This window comes from Leuciscus leuciscus, assembly GCF_965113295.1.
Source record: "Leuciscus leuciscus genome assembly, chromosome: 12".
NCBI classification, from domain to species: Eukaryota; Metazoa; Chordata; class Actinopteri; order Cypriniformes; family Leuciscidae; genus Leuciscus; species Leuciscus leuciscus.
In genome coordinates, this window is record NC_138736.1 from 33941151 (window position 1) to 33963976 (window position 22826).

The window sequence follows — 22826 nt, forward strand, 5'->3', positions numbered from 1 at the left end:
TTTTTATGGTAAAGTACTGGGAACCACAGCTGATGTTTTTTACCACACATTTAAGTCCTGCTGATATTTATTTATTTATTTATTTATTCCCTAAATTTAAGTCCAAAATAAGGTTGCTACCATATGTTTTACGGTAAAATAATGGCAACCAAGCTGACGTTTTTTTTTTACCATACATTTTTACATGGTGTTTTATTTGTTTATTTGCCCATAAATTTAAGTCCCATAAAAGGTTGGCATCATACTTTGTATGGTAAAATACTGGCAACCACAGCTGCCGTTTTTTTACTGTAAATTTCACTGTTTTTTTTTTTGTTTTGTTTTTTACAGTGTAGCAGAATAAGGCTATAGGTGAGGAGGTTTTCATTCCAGATTTCTCTGTTCCCCATTTCTCTATTCCCTCACACCATCATGCCAGCTGTAATGGTTTCTCTATGTTTCTCCTTCCTCACCACCTCATCTCTATTTCTCCTTCCTCTCACCCCATCATGCCTTTATGTTTCTCCTTCCTCTCACCCCGTCATGCCGCTATGTTTCTCTAAGGTGGTACAGTAAGATTGAGCTCATACACCACTCTGGGACTTACAACTTCCTTGTAAGGTAGAAAAACATGTTCCTTATGTTTAAAAATAGAACGTATACCTCATGCTTACACATGGTACAATCAACTTTCCTTAGAAACTATCCTTCGGTGTATATATTCGTGGTTGCATCAGTTGAAACATTCCTTTCCCTGTAAAGCACATACCAACTGAAGTATCATCATTAGTGGAACATGTGAACGTGTTATATTGCACATACCTCTAAGCAAAATATAGCTCATCCCAGATCTCTCATCAGCATTCAGCACACATGTACAACATACTCTGACTATACAAAATATATAATGCAATTATTATGAAAATGAATAAAGAAAAATAATACTAAAAAAATAACATTAAACAGTAAATTTTTAGTCTTCATATGTTTAGTCTACTGTCTTACTTAATAAATATCACAATTTGTGTTACAACAGACCACAGTGCATCCATGGTAGTGAGGAGCCACGCATGGTTTTACATGTGGTGGCCATGGTCTACAAATTGTTAAATAATGGATACTATCAATAGTGATTTTTCATAAGGGTAAAATACAAAGCAGAATCAAGAGCTGTAGTTTTGTAGTTAGTAGTATACAGTCCCAGACCACCATCCAGAGTGTCTGTTGATGCAATCAGATGTTGGGTTTACAGTTTACAGTTTATGTCAAGTTTAGGCTTACAACCAGTTAGGTGCTTCTACTGTTATTCACCTATCATTTCCCTCTGATTTAAGGGATAGGTTATGGGTATTCTTAGGTTTAGGAGTAGGGATAGGACAACATTTTCAAATCAACAAAATATGTTGACCCATGAACATACCTTATTTGGCAAAATCACGGTGACTGTAGAAGTTCCATGCGCTCATATGTTATGATGCGTTATGGTCAGTGTTGGGGTAACGCATTACGAGCTTCCGGCAGATGACGTATGCAAGTCCACTTACGCCACAAGAGTACTTGACGATGTATGACGTAGGATGTAGGAGTAGCGTAAGCTTTGACGCCTCTCTGTAAAAAAAAAACAGGGCTGGGCCAGTAGCACCTCACTGCGGTACATGAGACCCAGGGGGCAGAGTTGGATCCAGATCTAAGGGGTGGAGATGGGTAGGTTTAGGGGTGGGTTTAGGGATCAGGGGGTGGAGATGGGTAGGTATAGGGGTGGGTTTAGGGATCGGGGGCGGAGATGGGTAGGTTTAGGTATATGTAAGGTGGGAGGAGTTGGATCTGGATCCAACTCCTCCCCCTGGATTTCGTGTTCTGCAGTGAGGACCATCTCGGCTGGGCAACAAACTGAAGCTCCTCCCACATTTCAATTTAAAAATTGTTTTAGGCTTTGTGACTGGTGTTTTGTTTTGCTCTATCCTCTGCGCTTCCGCGTTCGTCATTACGTCGTGCGTCAGGTCAAGGGTTACTCTTTCACCATAAATCAATGCGTACGGCCGTCTGCTGAAAGCTAGTTATTTTAGTCAATAAAGTTTAAAATATGGATATTTTTCTTACACGAACGCATCGCTTCACTTCAGAAGGCCTTTATTAACCCGCCAGAGCCATGTGGAGCACTTTTACGATGGATAGATGCACTTTTATGATGGATACATGTGCTTTGATGGACTTCAAAACTTAAACGGCCATTCACTGCCATTATAAAGCTTGGAAGAGCCAGTATATATTTTTAATATAACTCTGATTGTATTCGTCTGAAAGAAGAATGTCATGTACACCTAGGATGGCTTCAGGGTGAGTAAATCATGGGCTAATTTTCATTTTTGGGTGAACTATCCCTTTAACCCTGGTGATGAAAGTTAATATATGCGAAATAAAATGATATATTTAAAAAAAGTATTTTAGTATTTTAAATACAAATTACAGTCTCTCTAAGTATTTAATTACAAATTTAATTTAATTTATTTTTGTTATGGAAAATAAAAAATTACAAAATACTCAAAAGTAATTAAATACGTATTTCCAATACATGTAGGCTAATTAAAATACTGCACATCTCTGCTGACATGTGCATTGACGTAATGACGATTGCTCAAACCTGGGACAATCAGTCTCTTTTGTCTTTTTTTATTTTTTTAAAGAACTCTTCCTGGAAATAAAATAAATAAAAGGAGACAGATCCAACATTGCAAACCTGGAACATTCAGTCTCTTTTTTACTGTGTGTCACTCCAGTATGTCTCAATAATTAGCCTAGATGACGACAGGACAGATAAACTCTGTTATGATGATGATGCCAATCTCAAGATTGCTTAAACATCGGATTGGACCATTCATGTCCCTCGAGTGCAGACTGAACCACACAACAAAAGACTCCCGTCTCAGACGTGAACGTGTCACAACAGCAAACAAAACACACGTAGACCTACTTCCTCATGGCACAACATAAACTAAAATAATGTCACCGATCATCATATCTAGCCTATAACAGGCTTATTATGACGAACGTCTCATGAACAAACAGGAAAACCGGGTTTATAACTTAGCCTCTCTTCCGAGACGTTACGGCAGTAGACCAATGATGTATATGACCTGAAAGGCGATGTTTATAAAGCAGGGCTAAGTGTCACGCAGCAACACATCCCTTTTTTTCTCACGCAGTGCAAAATCACGAAACAAGATGACACTGACACACTGACTTTTGATTTGAAACAAAGTTCAGCTTTCAAATTCTGTCAGTTTCATTAAGAAATTCAAACAATAGATAGGCTTCCGTTTTGGCGCTCTTAAATGTGACGTGGCAGATAGCGGCATGTGAACTGATGATCCTCTTTACTAGCCTAGTTAGAAAATAATGAACACTGAACGACTGAACATTAGAATTTATGTTGAAATAGGCTATACAGTAGGACTACAACTTACCGAAATGTAGGCTATATGTCTCAACCAGTGTTTCAACCGCGGAAAGAGGTTGATCAAATGGAGAACAGTGTCACGTAACGTTACATATACCTCAGAAAAGCCATTTAATGACCATATTAGCTAGAAAAAGAATAACTATAGAGATGAGTATTTTGCTAAATATAATGCACTAGTCCTATTTATTTATTTTTACTCATATCATTAAAAATATGATAAAGTTATTAGATAATAAAACCGCATTATATTAATTTGAGTTGTTAATTTTAACTCTTGTTAGGGGAGCTCTGATCTACGTGAATAAAAGTGACAAGAGCCCTGAGAACCCCAGAACCGAGCAGAGAGATTATGCTGCACCTGATGGACTGAGTTGACTCATTTGACAAAACGTAGCTGGACTAATTATTTTGAGAGCCTTGCTGACAATGGGTATCTTCCCTGCTGACGTGAGCTGATCTACTACGTGTGATTGATTGTACAAGCTGATAGGGATGGCTGACGCGAAACTGACGATCCCGAAGCGCAGATGTTTCGAAACACTGATCCGAAGCGTGATTCAAAACACCCATGTCACGTCACTACAGCTAAATAAAGCTTCGGAGTGTTTCTCAAGTGTTTCGACAGGTGGCATGGTCCGCCGAATCAGCGTTTGATTGACAGGGTCGGGAACCGTTTTATATAGACTACTGTCTATGTCGGGAACAGACCACACAATCGCACATCTGTATTAAAGTTAAGTCAACGCATCTTGACCTCGTGCCTCGTGGGTTTTTGTGAGAGGAGTTTGATTTTGAGATAGCGGATTTTTGGTGATATAGTGACATTTATAGTGCGATTTGTTTAGTTATATTTAGGCTTAAATTTAAATTTACACATTGACTGATACAGGCTAGAGACAGAGTATAGGCAGGCTACATATAGTGACACTGACACATTAATAGATGCATAGATAGAAATATACATACATACATACATAGGCTACATAGAGATTAATAGATAGATACATACATATATAGATACATAGATTAAGATAGATAAATAAAAATGGAGGCTCCACAGAAGAGATGCCGTACATCTGTGGTGTGGGAGCATTTCCATTTGGAAACCCAAATAAAGTGAGATGTAGGCTATGTATTGTGATCGGCAGCTAGCCTACTGCAACAATACCATCCATGATGCGCCATTTGAGGAGCACTCATCCTGCCATTTTGCAGGGTGCAGAGGATGGCAGCATTCCCCCTGTACCTAGGCCTGCTACCAGGCACATGCACACATAGACATCAAAGGGGGCTTGAGCACCTGCCCTTTTTATTCCTGGAGAGAAAGTGCCCTTTTTTCTGGCGTGCTTTTTTTAAATTAATTTATTTTTTATAATAATATATATTCCTGTTTGCGCACAGCTTCCCTGTCAAACAAATATATTTATTGAAGAATAGTATATCTAAATATCAGGTCAGGAGTTCTGAAGCGCTCCCTCTCTCTCTCTCTCTAAAAAAAAAAACTTAATTATGAGAAGTGCCCTTTATTTCACTTGAGCCCCTGCCCCTCAAAATGTCTGTGCACGTCCCTGCCTGCTACTGACACTGCTTGGCCATCTAAGCAAGGTATGCTTTGTTTGAAATATAATTATAATTGAAATATAATAACAAACTGTTGGGACACTGTTTAGAAAGTCCGCCTTTGTCAGCTTAAGCCCTACAACCTAACGTCCCAATCACAACTGCCAATCATGTTAAAAACAGCTTCACTGTGAATATAATATAATATGTTGTCAATATAATATAATATATTATAATATTTCAACACCAGTAGAAACACAGGACAGTAATGGGAACTTTTTGATCATATCCGTGAAACCCAGATGATACACAATGCTACAGCTGATGCCACAGTGGAAGTGAAAAAATACCTCAACGATGCGTTTTTGTCCAGAACTCACGATCCCCTAACTTACTGGAAAGAGAGAGCAGTAATCTTTCCTCATTTGCACGTCCTTGCTAAAAAATATCTTTGCAAACCAGCAACAAGTGTCCCTTGTGAGAGGATTTTTTCAAAGGCTGGAGAAATTATCTGTAAAAAAAAGTAGTAGGCCAAGTCCTTCCACAGCAGAGAAATTAATATTTTTGAATAAAAATCTATAAAAAAGTGAGACATTGTGGCTTGATTTCTTTTATTTATATTCATTTTTCATGACCAAAATAACATTATGCACAGTGAGGAGCCTACAGATTACAAGCTTCACATATTAGAAAAATACAATAATAAAAAAACAACACATTTTTTAATGGCTCGTTGTCAAGGTTGTTTCAGATCAACACCTGCAAGTGACCACTAGGTGTCACCGTTGAGACGGGTGTCGGATTGTTTCAAAGCCTCGACACAATATGGAACATTTGCTTCAACTGTTTCATTGTTTCACGAAGCCTCGATCTGCCCACCACTAGCGCTAACTTTTCAAGAGGTCCTCGCTGCAGCCTGTAGCACGATGACGTAGCTGGATCAGATCCGACACATACTGACGCGCATGGTGTGTTTTGGTCTGTAAAAAAAAAAAAAAAAACCTGCTTGTAAGGTAAATATAAATTATCACTTGAGTGACAACTGTGTGATCTGACTGCTGTGATCAGTTTGTATGTTAAACTTAAATTCAGGTTTAAAAAAAAAAAGTATGTATGTACATCATGGCATGATGTACGTACATAAAACCAGGGGGGCACTCTTTCATAAAATATTGAAGCTTCCCCGGGCGCCGCCATTGATTAGCGGACCCCCACTTGCTGTTAGCATTCCATTGACTCCCATTCATTTTGGCATCACTTTGACAGCGAATAACTTTACATCTGAGGCGTTTAAAGACTCCATTTGTCCATTATTTATTTCTAAAGAAACACGAAAATGTATAAAAGGCTCCATTACCTTGTATCTTACGTTATGGCCCTGTAGAAACAATTTTTGTAAAAATAGGCTAACGATTGCATCATAACCACGTGACTCTCTGTCGCACAGTAGAGAAATTACCGTATGGACAGGAGGAGAAGCTTGCAGGCAATCGGGGGGACGTGGAGGTAAAATGACAAAATAATTAATCAGAATACTTAGCAAAAGTTTCTCCTGCTCCTAGCTCATGGACACCTCCTACTCACACTCTCCGTCTCTGCAAGTTTCGGAAGGGAATGATTCAGATTTCTCTCGGCACAGCTACTAGAGGACAGACGGGTTGCTCACGTCACATCTACGTCGTCAAGCTCGGTTTGAGTCTGCGCGTCAGGAACGGAAGTCCTAAGAAATCGCTGAAAACAGGCTTCACTTGTCTCAATTGAGTTCCAATGAGATGACTCTGTCCACTTCTTAAGGCCAATTTATACTTCTGCGTCGAGTGTACGCCGTAGTGTACGTCGTAGGCTACGCACGTAGGCGACGCCGTCGTGAGCATTTATACTTCTGCGAATGTCTGTGTTGCTCTGCAGTTACACCGCCGAAACGCTAGTTGGCGCGGGTGGGTTTTAATGTTCCACTGTGTTTACATTCCTCGCGGCTGTTTTGAGTTTAGGTTTCTACGAGCAATGGCGACTGAAGGAGTCATACAGATGGCTGTATTTCCGCACTTCTTCAAGCAATCTCTCGGTCACTTGGTCTATTTCCATGGCTCTTCACTGATCTTCGGAATTTAAAAATGGCGGGCGGGCGGTGCAGAGTGCAGAAGATCATTCCTGAAATGCGTAGGAGGAAACGCGATGCTATCCAGCCGACCAATCACAGATCTTGCGGTCCGCGTCGCCGCGACGCGTAGTTACATTTTTGAGGAGGTGCGCGTCAGGGTACGGCGAAGGGTACGACGTATGGTACACGTCAATGCGTATGCTACGCCGTACCTTCTACGCGCACCCGACGCAGAAGTATAAATTGGCCTTAGGCCTATTCATCTAAACACAGCTCTCAGCAGGGGACGGCTTCAGATGTTCAATAACAGTATCGTTTGGTCACGTATTTCGAACTTCATTTTATCCCTAAACGAAGAACGAAAATTAACTTCGCAGTGAGTTTATTGGAGCTTTAACAGTGGTCCAGTGCATTTCTGTCTCTGGTGGGACATGTAACGTGCTGTCTGTATTTTGGCAGTGGGGAGTTTTGCTTTTCAGCCAGCAGTTGCAGCGCCGTGCTCACACGCATTTGGAGGCATGTAAACATTCACGAGAATGAAAGAGGAAAACTCCTGCAATGAGTAGAAAGGTTTAGTTTATAAACGCCTGTATATCTCTAAATTAGGAGAACACATCTTTTTCAGCATTGTTACATCTGAACACCAACTTTCGGTAATGTAGAAAGTAACATATTAAATGGTAAATTATTTCATAATGCTCTGTCTGTAAATGACAATTTTATATGAATACTTTTTTGGTAATTTATAAGTTTTCCAAACACTTACTTATGTGCAAAAGTGAATGGGTGTTGATGCTGTTTCCAATGATGTTGGCCAATCAGTGCTGTTTAGTGACTAGCCTTTTCAGACAGAGGGTCAGAATGAGGGTTGAAAATGATTGTTTTTGTGCAAAACAAATTACGTTGTAAGTGAACCTCATGGAACACACACACACACACACACACGCACGCACACACACACACACACACACACACACACACACACACACACACACACACACACACACACACACACACACACACACACACACACACACACATATATATATATATATATATATATATATATATATATATATTTATATATTAATATAATATAAATTAATTAATATTATATGGGCTATATATCTATTATATATATCAATTTTTATATAAATCCATGCAAAAATCCATGTCATGACCCCTTTAAAATGAGTCTTCCCAGTGAAAGCTTCCTATTCTGGAAGCTCTTAAACTCGATCATGTGTTTTAACGTTCATATAGAGTCTACAGTCTGAATCCTCTAAAGCTAACTACACAGATGTGGTGGACACATTGTTTTCTCTCTTCCCCGATGAGGAACACTACTCAGACGCTGGTCCAGATCGCTGCAGAACCTGTGCGGTGGTGGGAAACTCTGGGAACCTCCTGGCATCCCACTATGGTCAACTAATAGACAGCCATGACTTTGTCATAAGGTCTGTTATTTTCTCTTTTGAAGTCTCGACGATGCACACAACCAAAGATGACTGTTAAAAATACATCTTCATGCTCTTACCTCAGGATAAATAAGGGTCCTACAAAAGGTTTTGAGAAGGATGTGGGATCTAAGACCACTCACCGGATTCTGTATCCTGAGAGCGCTGTAGACGTGGATAACTCCACCCATCTGGTGCTTCTGCCCTTTAAGATTGAAGACATGCGCTGGCTCATCAGTGTCTTCACCACCAGACACATCACGAGGTACAATTGTTTCCTCACACGCTCACAGAATTATTAAAAAGCCTTCAGACACACATCTAACACATTTTATGGCAATTATCTTAATGTAATGAATCTTTGTTTTCCTCAGCACTTATATTAGAGTGAGACCTTCAGTAAATGCAGACAGAGACAAGGTAAGAATCATATCTATCAATCATTATATTGCATTTGATTTTCACGTATTGATCTGTATAGTTTTTCTGAACAAATGCCATTAAAATATGCATGATTAAGTCAGAATCACCTGAAGTGTGCACAAATAAAGGTTCCAAAAGGGGGTTTTCACATGCAATGATGCCACAGAAAAGCCTTTTTTTCTTTCTTTCTCAAGGCCCGTTAACACCAAGAACGATAACTATAAAGATAACTATAACGATACCTGGAATCCACACCAGCAGACAATATTTATCAGTTATTAAGCATGCGCTGTAATTTTGTCTCCCGCAGCTTTAAGTTCTCAAACTCTTTAAAGCAGGATGGATTCTGATGTTCTTATGATTATCAGCAAGAAAAAATTGTCCTGAAAGTGATTCCAACGAGATTGTTTCTCTGTACGGTTATAGTTGTGGTCTGGAGTCTGCTATTCTTTTATATTTCGAGCGATATCTTTATCGTTATAGTTATCGTCCTTGGTGTGAGTGGGCCTTTAGTGTGAAACACATTTTTAAAATCTAAAGAACAGCTTTCCACTATAAAGAAACTTATTTTTAATAGTGTATTGCTTGATGATTTTGGTTGTTTTTTAAGGTGATGATCATCCATCCTGTATTCATAAAATACGTTTATGAGAGCTGGCTGCAGAAACATGGCAAATATCCTTCTACTGGCTTCATAACATTGATATTCGCCCTGCACATCTGTGATCAGGTAAAAGATTTGTCTCTTATTTCAATTCCTCCAATGTTTGTCTCACAGAGCCAGACTTTTTACTATTGGCGTGAAGTCTAGTCTAGTGCACTTTGCAAGAGACCATTTGATTGACATGTAAAAGGACCAACATCTTTTTGGTTTTACATGTCATTTAGAGGCGGGCTAATCTGAAATCCATGATGCCAACAACAGCTGCTGTCTTTAACTAATGGCATTCATTCATTATTCCTATTCATTATTTCATTATCCATTTTATGTAGACGCTGACACACACTTGCATGCATTGTAAACAGTGCACAATAAAGGGCTCTGATCCAAAGACCCAATAATCCTGAAGTACTAAAACTAAGATTTTTCATGTTTTAGAAAGAAGTCTCTTGCTCATCAAGGCTGCAGTTATAAAAAAAATATAAAAAAATGCATAGAATTTAAAATATTTTTTTTCTATTTTAATGTTTTAAAATGTCATTTATTGATCAGCATCATTACTCCAGTCTTCAGTGTCACACGATCCTTCAGAAATCATTCTAATATGCTGATTTGCTGCTCAAGAATGTCATATTATCAGTGTTGAAAACAGTTCAGCTGAGCTTTTATATTTTTGTGGAAACTTTGTCAGGATTCTTTCATGAATTTAAAGTCCAAAAGAACTTTACATTTTTGTAACATTATAAATGTTTTTACTGACTTTTGATCAATTGAATGCATCCTTGCTGAATATGATTGTGTTACTGTGGTGCATATTATAAATGATCAAGTGAAAGTTTAGTGTGCAATATGCAACAGTCCGTTAATGAAAACCATGAGCGTTTTGTACAGGTGTGCCGTAAACGTTGTTGGTTTCAACTTTACTATATGCAAATTAAGGTTTGATTTACATTGAGTAAAAAGAGGCCACATTTTATTTGCTCTTCAGTGTCATCAGTTAGATTAGCAAGTGTTAAGGGTGTGAATTTCCACGGAGCTGGATGTTATGGTTACCGACTGTTTACTAATCAGCCATGCATTTACTGTACAAGCAAGCCATGCTCACACTCATTTCATTTTTAACTTTTGGTGCATTGCAAACACTGATCTCCTATTTTATCAATCTCTCACACAGGTCAATGTTTTCGGGTTTGGAGCGAAAAGTGACGGACACTGGCATCACTATTTTGACCGCATCTTGACTCACTTCAGCAGAGGCGTTCATGTTGGAGACTTTGAAAATAAAACCATAAATGAGCTTCTGCTGATAAACAAGATTTCTATGCATAAAGGGTGGTAATTGACATTTTTTCTCAGTATTACATCTTTGGTTAAGGCTTTTAATTAAATCTTTTCAAAAAGCCTACATTTTCAAAATAGATTTATTTATGAATATTTATTTATGTACCTGTATTTAACCAGGCAAATCAATTAAGAAAAAGTTTCTTATTTCCAATGGCCTGCCAAGAGCATATTGTCCTTAACAGAAAGTGGAACAATTAGAGATAAAAAATAAATAAATACAATATATTACATCAGAAGGTAAATAAATATATTAATATATCAGGTAATGAATGCATTTACTAAACAGAATGGTTTTGTGTATGTCCCTTACAATTCTGTAAAGTTATGCATTTCTGTGAAGTATTATTAAATAAAATTTCTTTTTTTCCCCTTGTTGATGATGATTTTTCCTTTTCCGTTTCCGTTATCTTTTTTCTGTTTTTACATTTGCAATTTTCCTTTTTTCTTCTGACGGTACACACGTTTTATCGGGCTATTTTGCCTTATTTATTTTTTTTGTGGATAATTGGCAGTAGACAGGATAGGGTTTTTTTTTTTTTCTAAAGTTCAAGCACTTGGTAACTCTTTTTAGGCATTTATTTACACATTTACTTACCGAGTACATTAAAGAATGTATGTAAGGACTGCAGTCTTTGCTAAAACAAATATAAATAAGCTAAATAATAAATAAAGTTGACTCTATGGTTTTAGTTTCAGCATAACCTGATTCTTAAAGGGATAGTTCACCTAAAAATACACAGAAGATATTTTGAAGAATGTCTGTAACCAAATAGTTGATGGACCCCATTGACTTCCATGGTATTTCCCACTTTGAAAGTCAATGGGGGTTCAATCACAATTTTAAAATTCCATTATAAATCCGGGTTTTAAATGACTTTGGAAACCCTGTATCAAAAAGTTTTTTGCGGCATATAAATGTCAAATACTCTGTTGTTACCTCAATGAACTCTTTAATATTAATCTATAGTTATGCCCAAATTGGATCAACCCAAATTCCTGCATTGTATTTTATATCAGAGAGAAGTGAATTCAAACAATGTATGATCAGGAGGTGTAGAAGAGAAACCCCTCCTCCTTAGGATTCAGCCCTCATATTTAACCTGATCGTCTACCACTGGATTCACACATCTGGCACCCATTCTTCAGGTTTACTGGTATTTTTAAAAATAATTCTGTTTTGTTTCAAATCAGGTACGTTAACAACATTTTTAAGGATTCTTTAAGAGTGTATATAGGCCTAATAATAAATTGCACAATGCACACTAATGTATTTTTTTTTTTTTTCTCAGCTGTAGAATTTTAACTCCTCTTTAACAGCTGAAAATATGGATCCCTTCACTAAATGGAGATATCCGTACATCACAGGGCTCTTCACTTTTAGCATCTTATTTCTTTTTATGTTCTTCCAAAATGCGGTGATCTATAATTTCCTCAAAACATCAGTTGATTCCACCAAAAGAGGTCTGTGCGCTTGTGATAATTGTGTCATGGATCTGAACGATGATGACTGGTTCTTCTTGCGGTTCAACCCCACAGTTCCACCTCTGCTGAACAGGAGAAACAGTGTGTTACAGACAGACGTCTACCGATGGTGGAAGGTACGTGACTTCTTTCTGGGTGTCTGAAAATAAAAGGCACTGCGACTGGGTTATTGGCCTGGTTTCACAGACTAGATTAAGTCAGGATTAGGCCTTAGTTAAATTGGGATATTTAGGCTATCTTATATACATTACTGATGGGGATCTTGAGACAAAACAATGGCACTGACATATTTTAAGATATAGCAGTGCAAGTTGCTTTTAGTTAAAACAGCTCAGACATGCATTTCTGAGACTAGGTTTAAGCCATGGTCTGTGAACCTGGGGGATTATTAGGCCTACATTATAAAGGAATTAAATAGTTAGCCTATTATCAATTTAAAAACTATTTGCAAACAATATTTTATTTTAAAATGTGCACACATTCACTTTTCAGTCATATGCCTACTCGCCTTGTAGCCAAACATTTACGTAAAACAGTTATCATAGGCCTACTTACATTATCTTGTATGCATTCCCCAATGTTCATATTAGTGTTCAACCAATAGGCTATGTAGGCTATTTTTCTATAAAATTACACCCGGCAACAGTAAAGTCTCGGGACTGTCCATTTGAATAGTTTAAAAAGCGTTAACATAATTTTAAAGGCTTGTGAAAGTGGTTAAGATTAATCTCTTTATCATAAATTATTTATTTAAACTGCATGACACAAGTGAACAACTTTCATCACAAATTTAAAAAGAAACGAGCTAGTCTGTGACATTAAATGTCATTTTTAAAAACCTACACGAACTTAATTTTTTTTATCAGCCTTTATTTACATCTTACAATTTCACCAACAATTTTCAATAAATAATATAAACTGCCCTATAGCCTACATATGCTCTGTAGAGGCCCGAGGAAACCCAAACTCCTATCTCTAAGTAGCAGGCAGCTATTCTTCAACCCATTTTAAAGAGACATTTCATCTCCGATATTCTTAATAAAATATCTCAACTCTTTCAACAGTTCAGAGATTCCAGCGCAAGGATTTCCCAGTAGCTGAAGTTCTGATTGTTGAACACATGGTGGCAGTACAGACCAACAATTGGGCCGGCAGCAGCTCATTTGCATTTAATGGGATACACACTAAAACGGTGCGTTTTTCTGAGCCTCAAAAAGTGACAATTTAAACATACGGTAAAAATTTATCTGTTGGGTATTTTGAGCTAAAACTTCACATATACACTCTGGGGACATCAGAGACTTATTTTACATCTTGTGAAAAGGGGCCCTTTAAATAGGCCTATAATAGGTGCCCTTTAAACCTGATCATGTGTTTTACCATTCATATAGAGTCTACAGTCTGAATCCTCTAAAACTAACTACACAGATGTGGTGGACACATTGTTTTCTCTCTTCCCCGATGAGGAACACTACTCAGACGCTGGTCCAGATCGCTGCAGAACCTGTGCTGTGGTGGGAAACTCTGGGAACCTCCTGGCATCCTATGGTCAACTAATAGACAGCCATGACTTTGTCATAAGGTCTGTTATTTTCTCTTTTGAAGTCTCGACGATGCATACAACCAAAGATGACTGTTAAAATACATCTTCATGCTCTTACCTCAGGATAAATAAGGGTCCTACAAAAGGTTTTGAGAAGGATGTGGGATCTAAGACCACTCACCGGATTCTGTATCCTGAGAGCGCTGTAGACGTGGATAACTCCACCCATCTGGTGCTTCTGCCCTTTAAGATTGAAGACATGCGCTGGCTCATCAGTGTATTCACCACCAGACACATCACGAGGTACAATATTTTCTTCACACGCTCACAGAATTATTAAAAAGCCTTCAGACACGCTAACACATTTTATATAATCTTAATGTAATGAATCTTTTTCTTTAGCACTTATATTAGATTGAGCCTTTTTGAATGGTTGTGTACTTGTAGTGCATATTATATCAAGTGCAGGTTAAGTATACAATATGCAACAGACCATTAATACAACCACAAGCGTGTCATACAGGTGTGCCGTCGTTGTTGGTTTCATTTTAACTTACTACATGCAAATTAAGGTTTGATTTGCAGATAGTAAAAATAGGCTAAATTTGAACTAATTATTTGCACGGAGCTGGATGTTATGGTTACCGACTGTTTGCTAATCAGCCATGCATTTACTGTACAAGCAAGCCATGCTCACACTCATTTAATTTTTTACTTTTGGTGCATTGCAAACACTGATGTTCTATTTTATCAATCTCTCACACAGGTCAATGTTTTCGGGTTTGGAGCGAAAAGTGACGGACACTGGCATCACTATTTTGACGGCATCTTGACTCACTTCAGCAGAGGCGTTCATGTTGGAGACTTTGAAAATAAAACCATAAATGAGCTTCTGCTGATAAACAAGATTTCTATGCATAAAGGGTGGTAATTATGACATTTTTTTTCTCAGTATTACATCTTTGGTTAAGGCTTTTAATAAAATCTTTTCAAAAAGCCTGCATTTTCAAAATAGATTTATTTATGAATATTTATTTATGTACCTGTATTTAACCAGGCAAATCAATTGAGAACAAGTTTCTTATTTACAATGGCCTGCCAAGAGCATATTGTCCTTGTTAAAGGAAAGTGGAACAATTAGAGATAAATACAAATAATACAATATATTACATCAGAAGGTAAATAAATATATTAATATCGAGCAATTAATGTATTTACTGAACAGAATGATTTTATGTGTATGTCCCTTACAATTCTGTGGAATTATGCATTTCTGTGAAGTATTGTTGAATTTTCACTTTTTTTCCTTCCATTTTCGATGCTGATTTTTATTTCACATGAAACAATTGGTAAACAATAATCTTACCTAGAGGAGTTTCACATAAATTGTCACATACATATTCTAACTTCTTAATATTATACAACTTATAAATTGTATTTCTGTTTTTGCATGTAAATAGCCTATGTAAAGGTTATTTATTCACACTGGAGTAATATTAGTGTATTTAAAGGTTTGGTTATTATATATATATATATATATATATATATATTTGTGTTGTTGTTGTTGTTTTGTTTTTGTTTTTTTTGTTTTTGTTTTTTTTGTTGACAATTATGGTTGTCATCCATCTGTAGGTGCTAAACCTGGACATAATTGGCATTAGATTTAAGCCCATGGATTTGTCATTGTTTTGTCTGTTCATGCAGAGTGGACTTTATTGTGTTTGCCATAGTGTTGCATGGTCTTTCTAAGTATCAAATTACATTGTATGTGCATTACCATGACTGCCACGTATACACAGGTAGGCTATACAATACATCAACGTCTAAGTTGATGCGGGTGCGTTCAGAGAACAACGGGGGGCGTTGGAAGCAAGATTTTTAAAAGGGGGGCGTTCACGAGTTTACACCAAACCAAAGATCCAGGCAAATCAAGATTAAACGTAATTACCTGCAAAATAATTGCCTACAACATTCTAAAATCTGCCAGTTTAATGCGACATGTAAGCGATGTATCGTTTCTTTTGCAACGACTATTATTTTCCAGTCATAGGCCAGCGCTCAAGCACTGACTAGAACAGAGCTGACAACAATCCGCTCAAAAATGTGTTTCGCGCTGACAACAATCCGGTGGTGGCTAGAATCACGCACCGGAGGAATGGAAAGTTGATTTATTTAAAGTTGTCAATAAATCATGTTCCCATTCAATCCGGCGACGAATTAAAAAAAATAAAAATAAACTAAATTATATTTATAAGGTACCGCAAAACTTTTACATTTTTAGGCATTATCTAATGCCTAATGGCAAAATGTTTTCTTTGTTCATTCGCAAGACTGTAAGGAGAAAATGACAATTTTACGGATAATCTAAATATATTCTGTAATCACATTTTGATAATGTATTAATTCCGCCGTCACATCTGAGCGTAAAACGCTGCTTGGATAGTTCCAAGATAGTTAAAAAATAATTAATAATACAATAATAATTGAATTGTTCATTATGTGTGTAGTCTTGATAGAAGATTATGAACACAAGTTAATCATGACAAACCAAATTAATTGTAATTGTATTAATTATAGCCTACCATTGATGAAAACAAGGTGATACCAAGGTATTTTAGGCCTACAATTCTAACATAATTTTTCATGAAAAATCATGATTGTATTTATTTATTTTCGAAAGTAATGTTAATATAAACTGCTTCTTGCAATACTCTCCTATAAATGCGTAATAAAACCTAAGTGCAAACATTACCGCTTTAATGACAGTCTACTGTCGTTTTTTACCAACACGAGTTTATAATAGCACATTTAACAAGATTTTCAAATGGATAAAAAAAAAAAAAAAAAAACTGCCAAAATGTTTTTAAATGTAATGGCGGTAAGGGACCTGGATAATGGATAGTGGGCGCTGGGCCAAAAAAGGTTGTATACTCTAGCCTAGAGTATATCATCTTTTTGTCAGGCTGCTTTTAAAGAATCTTTTTGTGCTGTCATAATGGCATTTGAACATAAAGGATCTGTGACGTGTGTGTTTCTGTGTTGTTGTGACCATCTGTCTTCCTTACGTGCATTTTGAACCCTGTACATCATAACATCAGGAGTGATTTAGAATGCCTCCAGAAACAATATAGTGAGTCCACAGGTTTGATTGCATTATTTAAATATAGCTGTTTTTCCCCGTTTTAATGACTGACAAAAACAAAATGGTCAAGACAAATTTCAGGATTCACTTTTTATAATATCATTGGGTGAGCCTTAATTTGATAAATGTTTTGGTGGAGTGAAACAAATGTAAAAAATGTAAATTAAAAAGTCATAGCAGATGCACACTGTGTCTTTTTGGGTGAAATGTTAACTGAAGTAAAAAAACATTTATGTCTGTGTCTGTATTATTGTGTTTGTGTTTGTAATTGTTCAGTAATCCAACTGTCCGTACATATAAAAAATCTGGAATATTTGATACTTGGGAAACTCCTGAAGCATAAAATGCCCCCATAAAGACAGAAGATTGTTCATAGATTGGCTTTTTTTTCTCTCTCTGGCTTATAAAAGTTAAAGGTGTTATGGAGTATTCACTGCCAATATGGCGGTCAATAAAGTCCAAAGTAATGCGGAAGCTATAAGAAGTCACAGATGTTATCTCGTATTTGGCACATTCTCGTCCCAGCATTTGTCGAATGTTCTCACTTTTATCTGATTTTAAATATTTGTCTTTGAGTCACTACTTAAATGTGTAAAGTTTTACCTGCTGACCAGCTGTCACCACGATTTACTCACAGCCTTTGTCATGTATCACGAGATGAATGAATTTCTGTTAAACATAACGATGTATGTCGTCTTTGAGGAACAGAGTGAGTTATTATTCAGACTGAATTATGGCCTATTATTCATTATACACTTCCAATCATTCGCTGATCCTATTCACAAAAACACTCTGAAATGATTTGTTCACGAATCGTTCGGACTGATAAGCTTCTCAAATTCAGCTCACCAAATTCATGATCTTATTGACTTTTTACAAGTAACAGACTCACTCTGAAAAATGATTCGTTCATGAATCGGACTGATGAACTCACTAACCCAAGTTCAAATGCTGCAGATATCCGTGATACATCCCCCGAAGATCCATCTCAGCCTCAGGTTACTTCGACTGTCACTGTAGATTGTCGTCATCAGTATTTAACTTATGATGTCAAGGTTTCTTTCTTGGTGAAATATAACACGTAAACGTCACTGTCAGTTAAAACGTGAAAAGGGTTACTGAAATATGTCCCTTGTGTTGTGTTCACAGTCGCTGCCTTCTATTTTTAAGTACAATCAACTTGGACGTTTCAGTCATTTCAACTTAAATTACATTAAACTGACTTAAAAGGATAGTTCAGCCGCCCAAAAAATACCATGGAAGTCAATGTGTGCCGTCAACCGTCTGGTTACCAACATTCTTTAAAAAATCTTCTTTTGTGTTCAACAGAAGAAAGAAAGTTATACGGGTTTGTAACAATATAAGAGCGAGTAAACAACAACTATCCCTTTAAAAAAATAGTTGAATATTGATTAACTTTAACTTATTTTGACAAATTAAAGAAATGTAAAAACATATGTTGTCATAACTTATTGATCATATCATTTTACAGTGTTGTAACTGCCATCCAGCAAGTGATTTTAAAGGAAAACTGCAACACTAAAGATATGTGTACAAGACCCTAAGCAGACTCTTATGGTAGATTCATTTCAACCAACCTAGGGTAGGCTACATTTACAAAACGTGTTAAAACGTGTTAATGGACTGTGTTTTTAGACTAAGTAACCTATAAAGCTCTACATGGTAAATTATGCTAAAATGCATTCATTGTTTGCTATGAACACACTGTAAAAAAAATCCAAATTTTACAGAAAATAACTGTGATTTTTTGACAATCATTTTCTTTAATTTTAAATTGTACTCAAAACACTGTAAAATTATAAATAATATCTGTAAAATAAAAATTCAGCTGTTATTTTAGGTATTGTGACATTAATGACAAATTACAGTATTTCACATTTTTTATACAGAAAATGTATTGTATTTTTCATACAGTATTTTTTCTGTTTTCTTAAATTACATAAAAATGTATGTAAAATTACAAATATAATCTGTAATTTAACAGAAACAAAACAGTTAAATGATAAAATGGTCAAATGACTGTCAGCTCCCCAAAAAACTGTAAAACATCCTAAATTAAATAAACTGAAAAACACTGTTATTTTACAGGTATATCCTGAATAATCACGATCAAATACCTTCATTGTAAAAAAAATCGTAAAAAAAGGGTCAAATGACTGGCAGCTGCGGCTGCCAAACAAAAACCTTAAAATTTAAGTAAAATATGCTAATTTAAAAAAAACAAAAAAATACTGTTATTTCACAGGTATTTCCTGCATTATTATGATCAAATACCTTCATTGTTAAAAAATCATAAAAAAAAGGGTCAAATGACTGGCAGATGCGGCTGCCAAACAAAAACCATAAAATTAAAGTAAAATATGCTAATTTAAATAAAGTGTAAAAAACTTTAAAATAAATTTGATGTCACCATGATTGAGATCAGTGTCTGCTTTAGTTGGGCTCATGACCCTTGAGTTGTTACTTTTGTTTTTCTCTGGCTGCTTTAACTGTGTATTTGATACACATTTGTTATAGTAATATATGCAGGAGAAAATATCAGATGATCTTGGTTATTCATTGATGATGTTAAAGTCATCATATGATGGTCTGATTCTCTGATGTGTCAGTCAAATCTCTGAATATATTAGCTTAGGTTACATAATATGTGGATGGAATTTAGCTTTATACAAAGTCTATAATTAATGTAATTTTTCACATAACTCTTGAAGTATTGTGGCATCAGTATTATAACAATCTAAAAAAAAAAGAAAAAAAAAAGATATATATTGTTCAGAAAAAGTTTTGAGCTGGTTCATTTTTTTAGTAGTATAGAGACATCAAGAATCAACATATGAATTTCAACAATGGTGACAACCAACAAAGCCTTTTTGTGACTTTATAGTAATTCAGATTTTTTTTCATTGTCACCATTGTTGTGATTCATACACTGATTCTTGATGTCTGAGTGAGTCTATATGATCCTGTCAAAACATTTTCTGTATAATGACATCATAAAATCTGAGTATCACAGCACTGCAGGATCTTCTATAGCAGTTTTTTCATGCAAAATGTACAACTAATATTTAACGACTTAAAATCAGATATTTCACTTTGGTGGTATTAATAAAGCAGGACACTACATGATGACTATTATCACTAAAAAGTGACCAACATCATCTGATCTGAGTTTCTCTTGGATTGCTACAATTACAAATATGCATCAGAGACACACAGTTAACCCAGCCAGAGAAACATTAAAGTTAAACACTAAAAGTTCAAGAGCCCAACTAAAGCAAACACTGATCTCCATCATGGTGACATCAAACTTTATTCTTTTCAATAAAACGTCAACTTCTAAACCACTGTTAATTCTCAATAAGAATGTTAGTATGAAAGAAATAACATTTATATCGATATTTTGAAATAACGACTTCATATCTTGACTTGACTTTAAATCATTTTGTCAGATAAATACCTTCACTAAGTTTAGTGTTTTATTCTTCCCTCATATTTTAAAATATTTTAAAAAGATACAAATATTTTATAATTTGATGGTTTAAGCAAACTTTTAGGGTCACAAAAAAACAACAACCTCTGCATCACTTTTATCACTACTAAGAAGACCCTGCTTACTGTGGACTGATGAGCTCAAGTCATCACGGTGCACTGCTGCATTTTTCCAGTCGCCAAAAATGTAATTAGGCCTATTATTTTAATTTCATTGCTATAAAATTTCTTAAAGGTCAGTTACAAAAAGAATACATTGATCAAACTTTTATCGTTTGATCAACTCATCATTTAACTCCAACAGCCTACATCATATTTTCGTTGAAAAGTGAGCGGCCTCTTTCTCTCTGCTGCCATCTTGTTACTCCTGACTAGGTTAGTACCTCTCCAGCACTCTTAAATAATTTAGGAGCTGAGACCTAATCTTAACACTTAGGAACCTTTATGAATCACACTTATTCTTAAGTTTAGGAATAAGAGTAAAATGATGTAATTCCTGGTGTAGGGTATTCAAAAACCTGTAACAAAAATGAATAGAATCTTGTTAACAAAAGCAGTGAGTACTCATACAAAAACACTTTTAATACATTTTAAAGAAATATTGAAAGCAAAAATATTTTTGTACCATGCAGTGCATGCATATGTGCCAGTGACAAAGAACTCATGGTTCAATCGAAAATACAAATGGCAGAAATCCAGATGCTCCATGACATAATACTTCAGAGTTATTATCTTAACAAAAACACCTCTGCATCTATCCGCAGACTGGTTTTTCAAGCCTCATGCCATTTCTTTCTTAGGTTAGGTTAACTTTATTATCCCCTAGGGGAAATTTGTTTCACAGCCAGCAGTAAATCATACAGTCAACAAGAACAAACACATAACACCACAACACACAAAAAGAAAGGACAAAAATAAAAAATAAAATAAAGACTTCCATAAATAATTTACCTTTAGTAAATTATTTTTACAGCAGCACCAATTGTCTTTCCCAAACATCAGAAGAACAGAAGGAGAGGTGGATGCAGACGGAAGAAGAGAAGTAAACACAACTAAAGATGTGCAGATTAACGTCACCTGAATCCGCTGTTAAAAACCCGAACATATGATTTTCTTTGATTTAGGCTTGATATCAGCACCCGACCCACACCACACAAGTGCTTCTTTGGCAAAATTACATTTCCTTAATAGCCTAAACACAATCTTACATCGTCACTGTTTCCCCTCACTGCAACATTAAATACTCTCAGCAAAAGCAAAGGCTGGATATAGGCTTTAATCATTTATTGTCATATGCAACACTTTACATATCACACTTGATTGATCCTGGTTAGCTATTTCAGTAAAATGCTCCCACACTGTTAGACTTTTCAAGGGTTTTTTACAGTAACTTACTGGCAACACTGTTGCCAGTAAGTTACTGTAATTAAGAGTTACAGTACCAAACCGTATTTCAGTTTTACAGTACATGGTACTGTAATTGTGTAATACAGTGCATTACTGTAAAAACGAAGCTAATCAGTACACTACTGTAATTAGTTTTATTTGTACTAAATATAAATTAGATTTCATAATTTTGAAATATGATTAATTTTATTTGTATCCTACATAAGTACTACTGACATACAAACCAATTAGACAAAGTTATCACAAAATACCATTTTTTTTATTTAAAACATTTCATATATATCACAAAATAAACATGCCAATGCTGGAAATGATGTGTGAAATTTTTACACATTAATGGGTGAGTTTAAAAAGCCAACACAATGTTTTTGTCCACCTTTGTGAATAAATGAACTCTCCAAAGATTGGTTCCTGTTCAGAACTTGATTGACAACATCAGAATGTTCCCTGGTCTGTATGCGTGTCCACAAACACTAATGTACTCAGTCCTTCAGAGGAGATCCCGGTTTCAACACTATATGAGAGAGAGAGAGAGAGAGAGAGAGAGAGAGAGAGAGAGAATATTAGTGTCACATTATTTTTAACCTCCTTTTTTGTTAATTTTTATTATTATTTTCACAAAAACTTAAGAATATATATTTGTAAACAGCTTTTGTCAATAAATAGCATACAAAAGAACTAAATTAAATTATGCCAGATTAAATTTTAATACTTACAAATCCTAAATTCTGTCCAAAAATCCTGAGATCCATAGAAA

At 35.8% G+C, this 22826-nt stretch overlaps 2 protein-coding genes across 2 annotated transcripts in view; both read left to right on the forward strand.

Annotated features, from left to right (window-relative positions):
* The window catches only part of LOC309511173 (CMP-N-acetylneuraminate-beta-galactosamide-alpha-2,3-sialyltransferase 1-like), a 67765-nt gene extending 56420 nt beyond the window's left edge, over nucleotides 1-11345 (forward strand). Inside the window, exons 2-6 of the mRNA XM_082186284.1 lie at nucleotides 8364-8557; nucleotides 8643-8822; nucleotides 8932-8977; nucleotides 9591-9710; nucleotides 10816-11345. Coding sequence (XP_082042410.1) covers nucleotides 8364-8557; nucleotides 8643-8822; nucleotides 8932-8977; nucleotides 9591-9710; nucleotides 10816-10980 — 705 coding nt within the window. The 3' untranslated portion in view covers nucleotides 10981-11345. The remainder of the gene's footprint in view (nucleotides 1-8363; nucleotides 8558-8642; nucleotides 8823-8931; nucleotides 8978-9590; nucleotides 9711-10815) is intronic.
* A 789-nt stretch (nucleotides 11346-12134) lies between these two features.
* On the forward strand, nucleotides 12135-15416 carry LOC309511194 (CMP-N-acetylneuraminate-beta-galactosamide-alpha-2,3-sialyltransferase 1-like). Its single transcript, XM_082186323.1, has 5 exons — nucleotides 12135-12176; nucleotides 12275-12583; nucleotides 13859-14049; nucleotides 14134-14313; nucleotides 14777-15416. The coding sequence occupies exons 2-5, from the start codon at nucleotides 12311-12313 to the stop codon at nucleotides 14841-14843; spliced, it is 711 nt and encodes a 236-aa protein (XP_082042449.1). The 5' UTR covers nucleotides 12135-12176; nucleotides 12275-12310; the 3' UTR covers nucleotides 14844-15416.
* Nucleotides 15417-22826: the final 7410 nt, after the last annotated feature.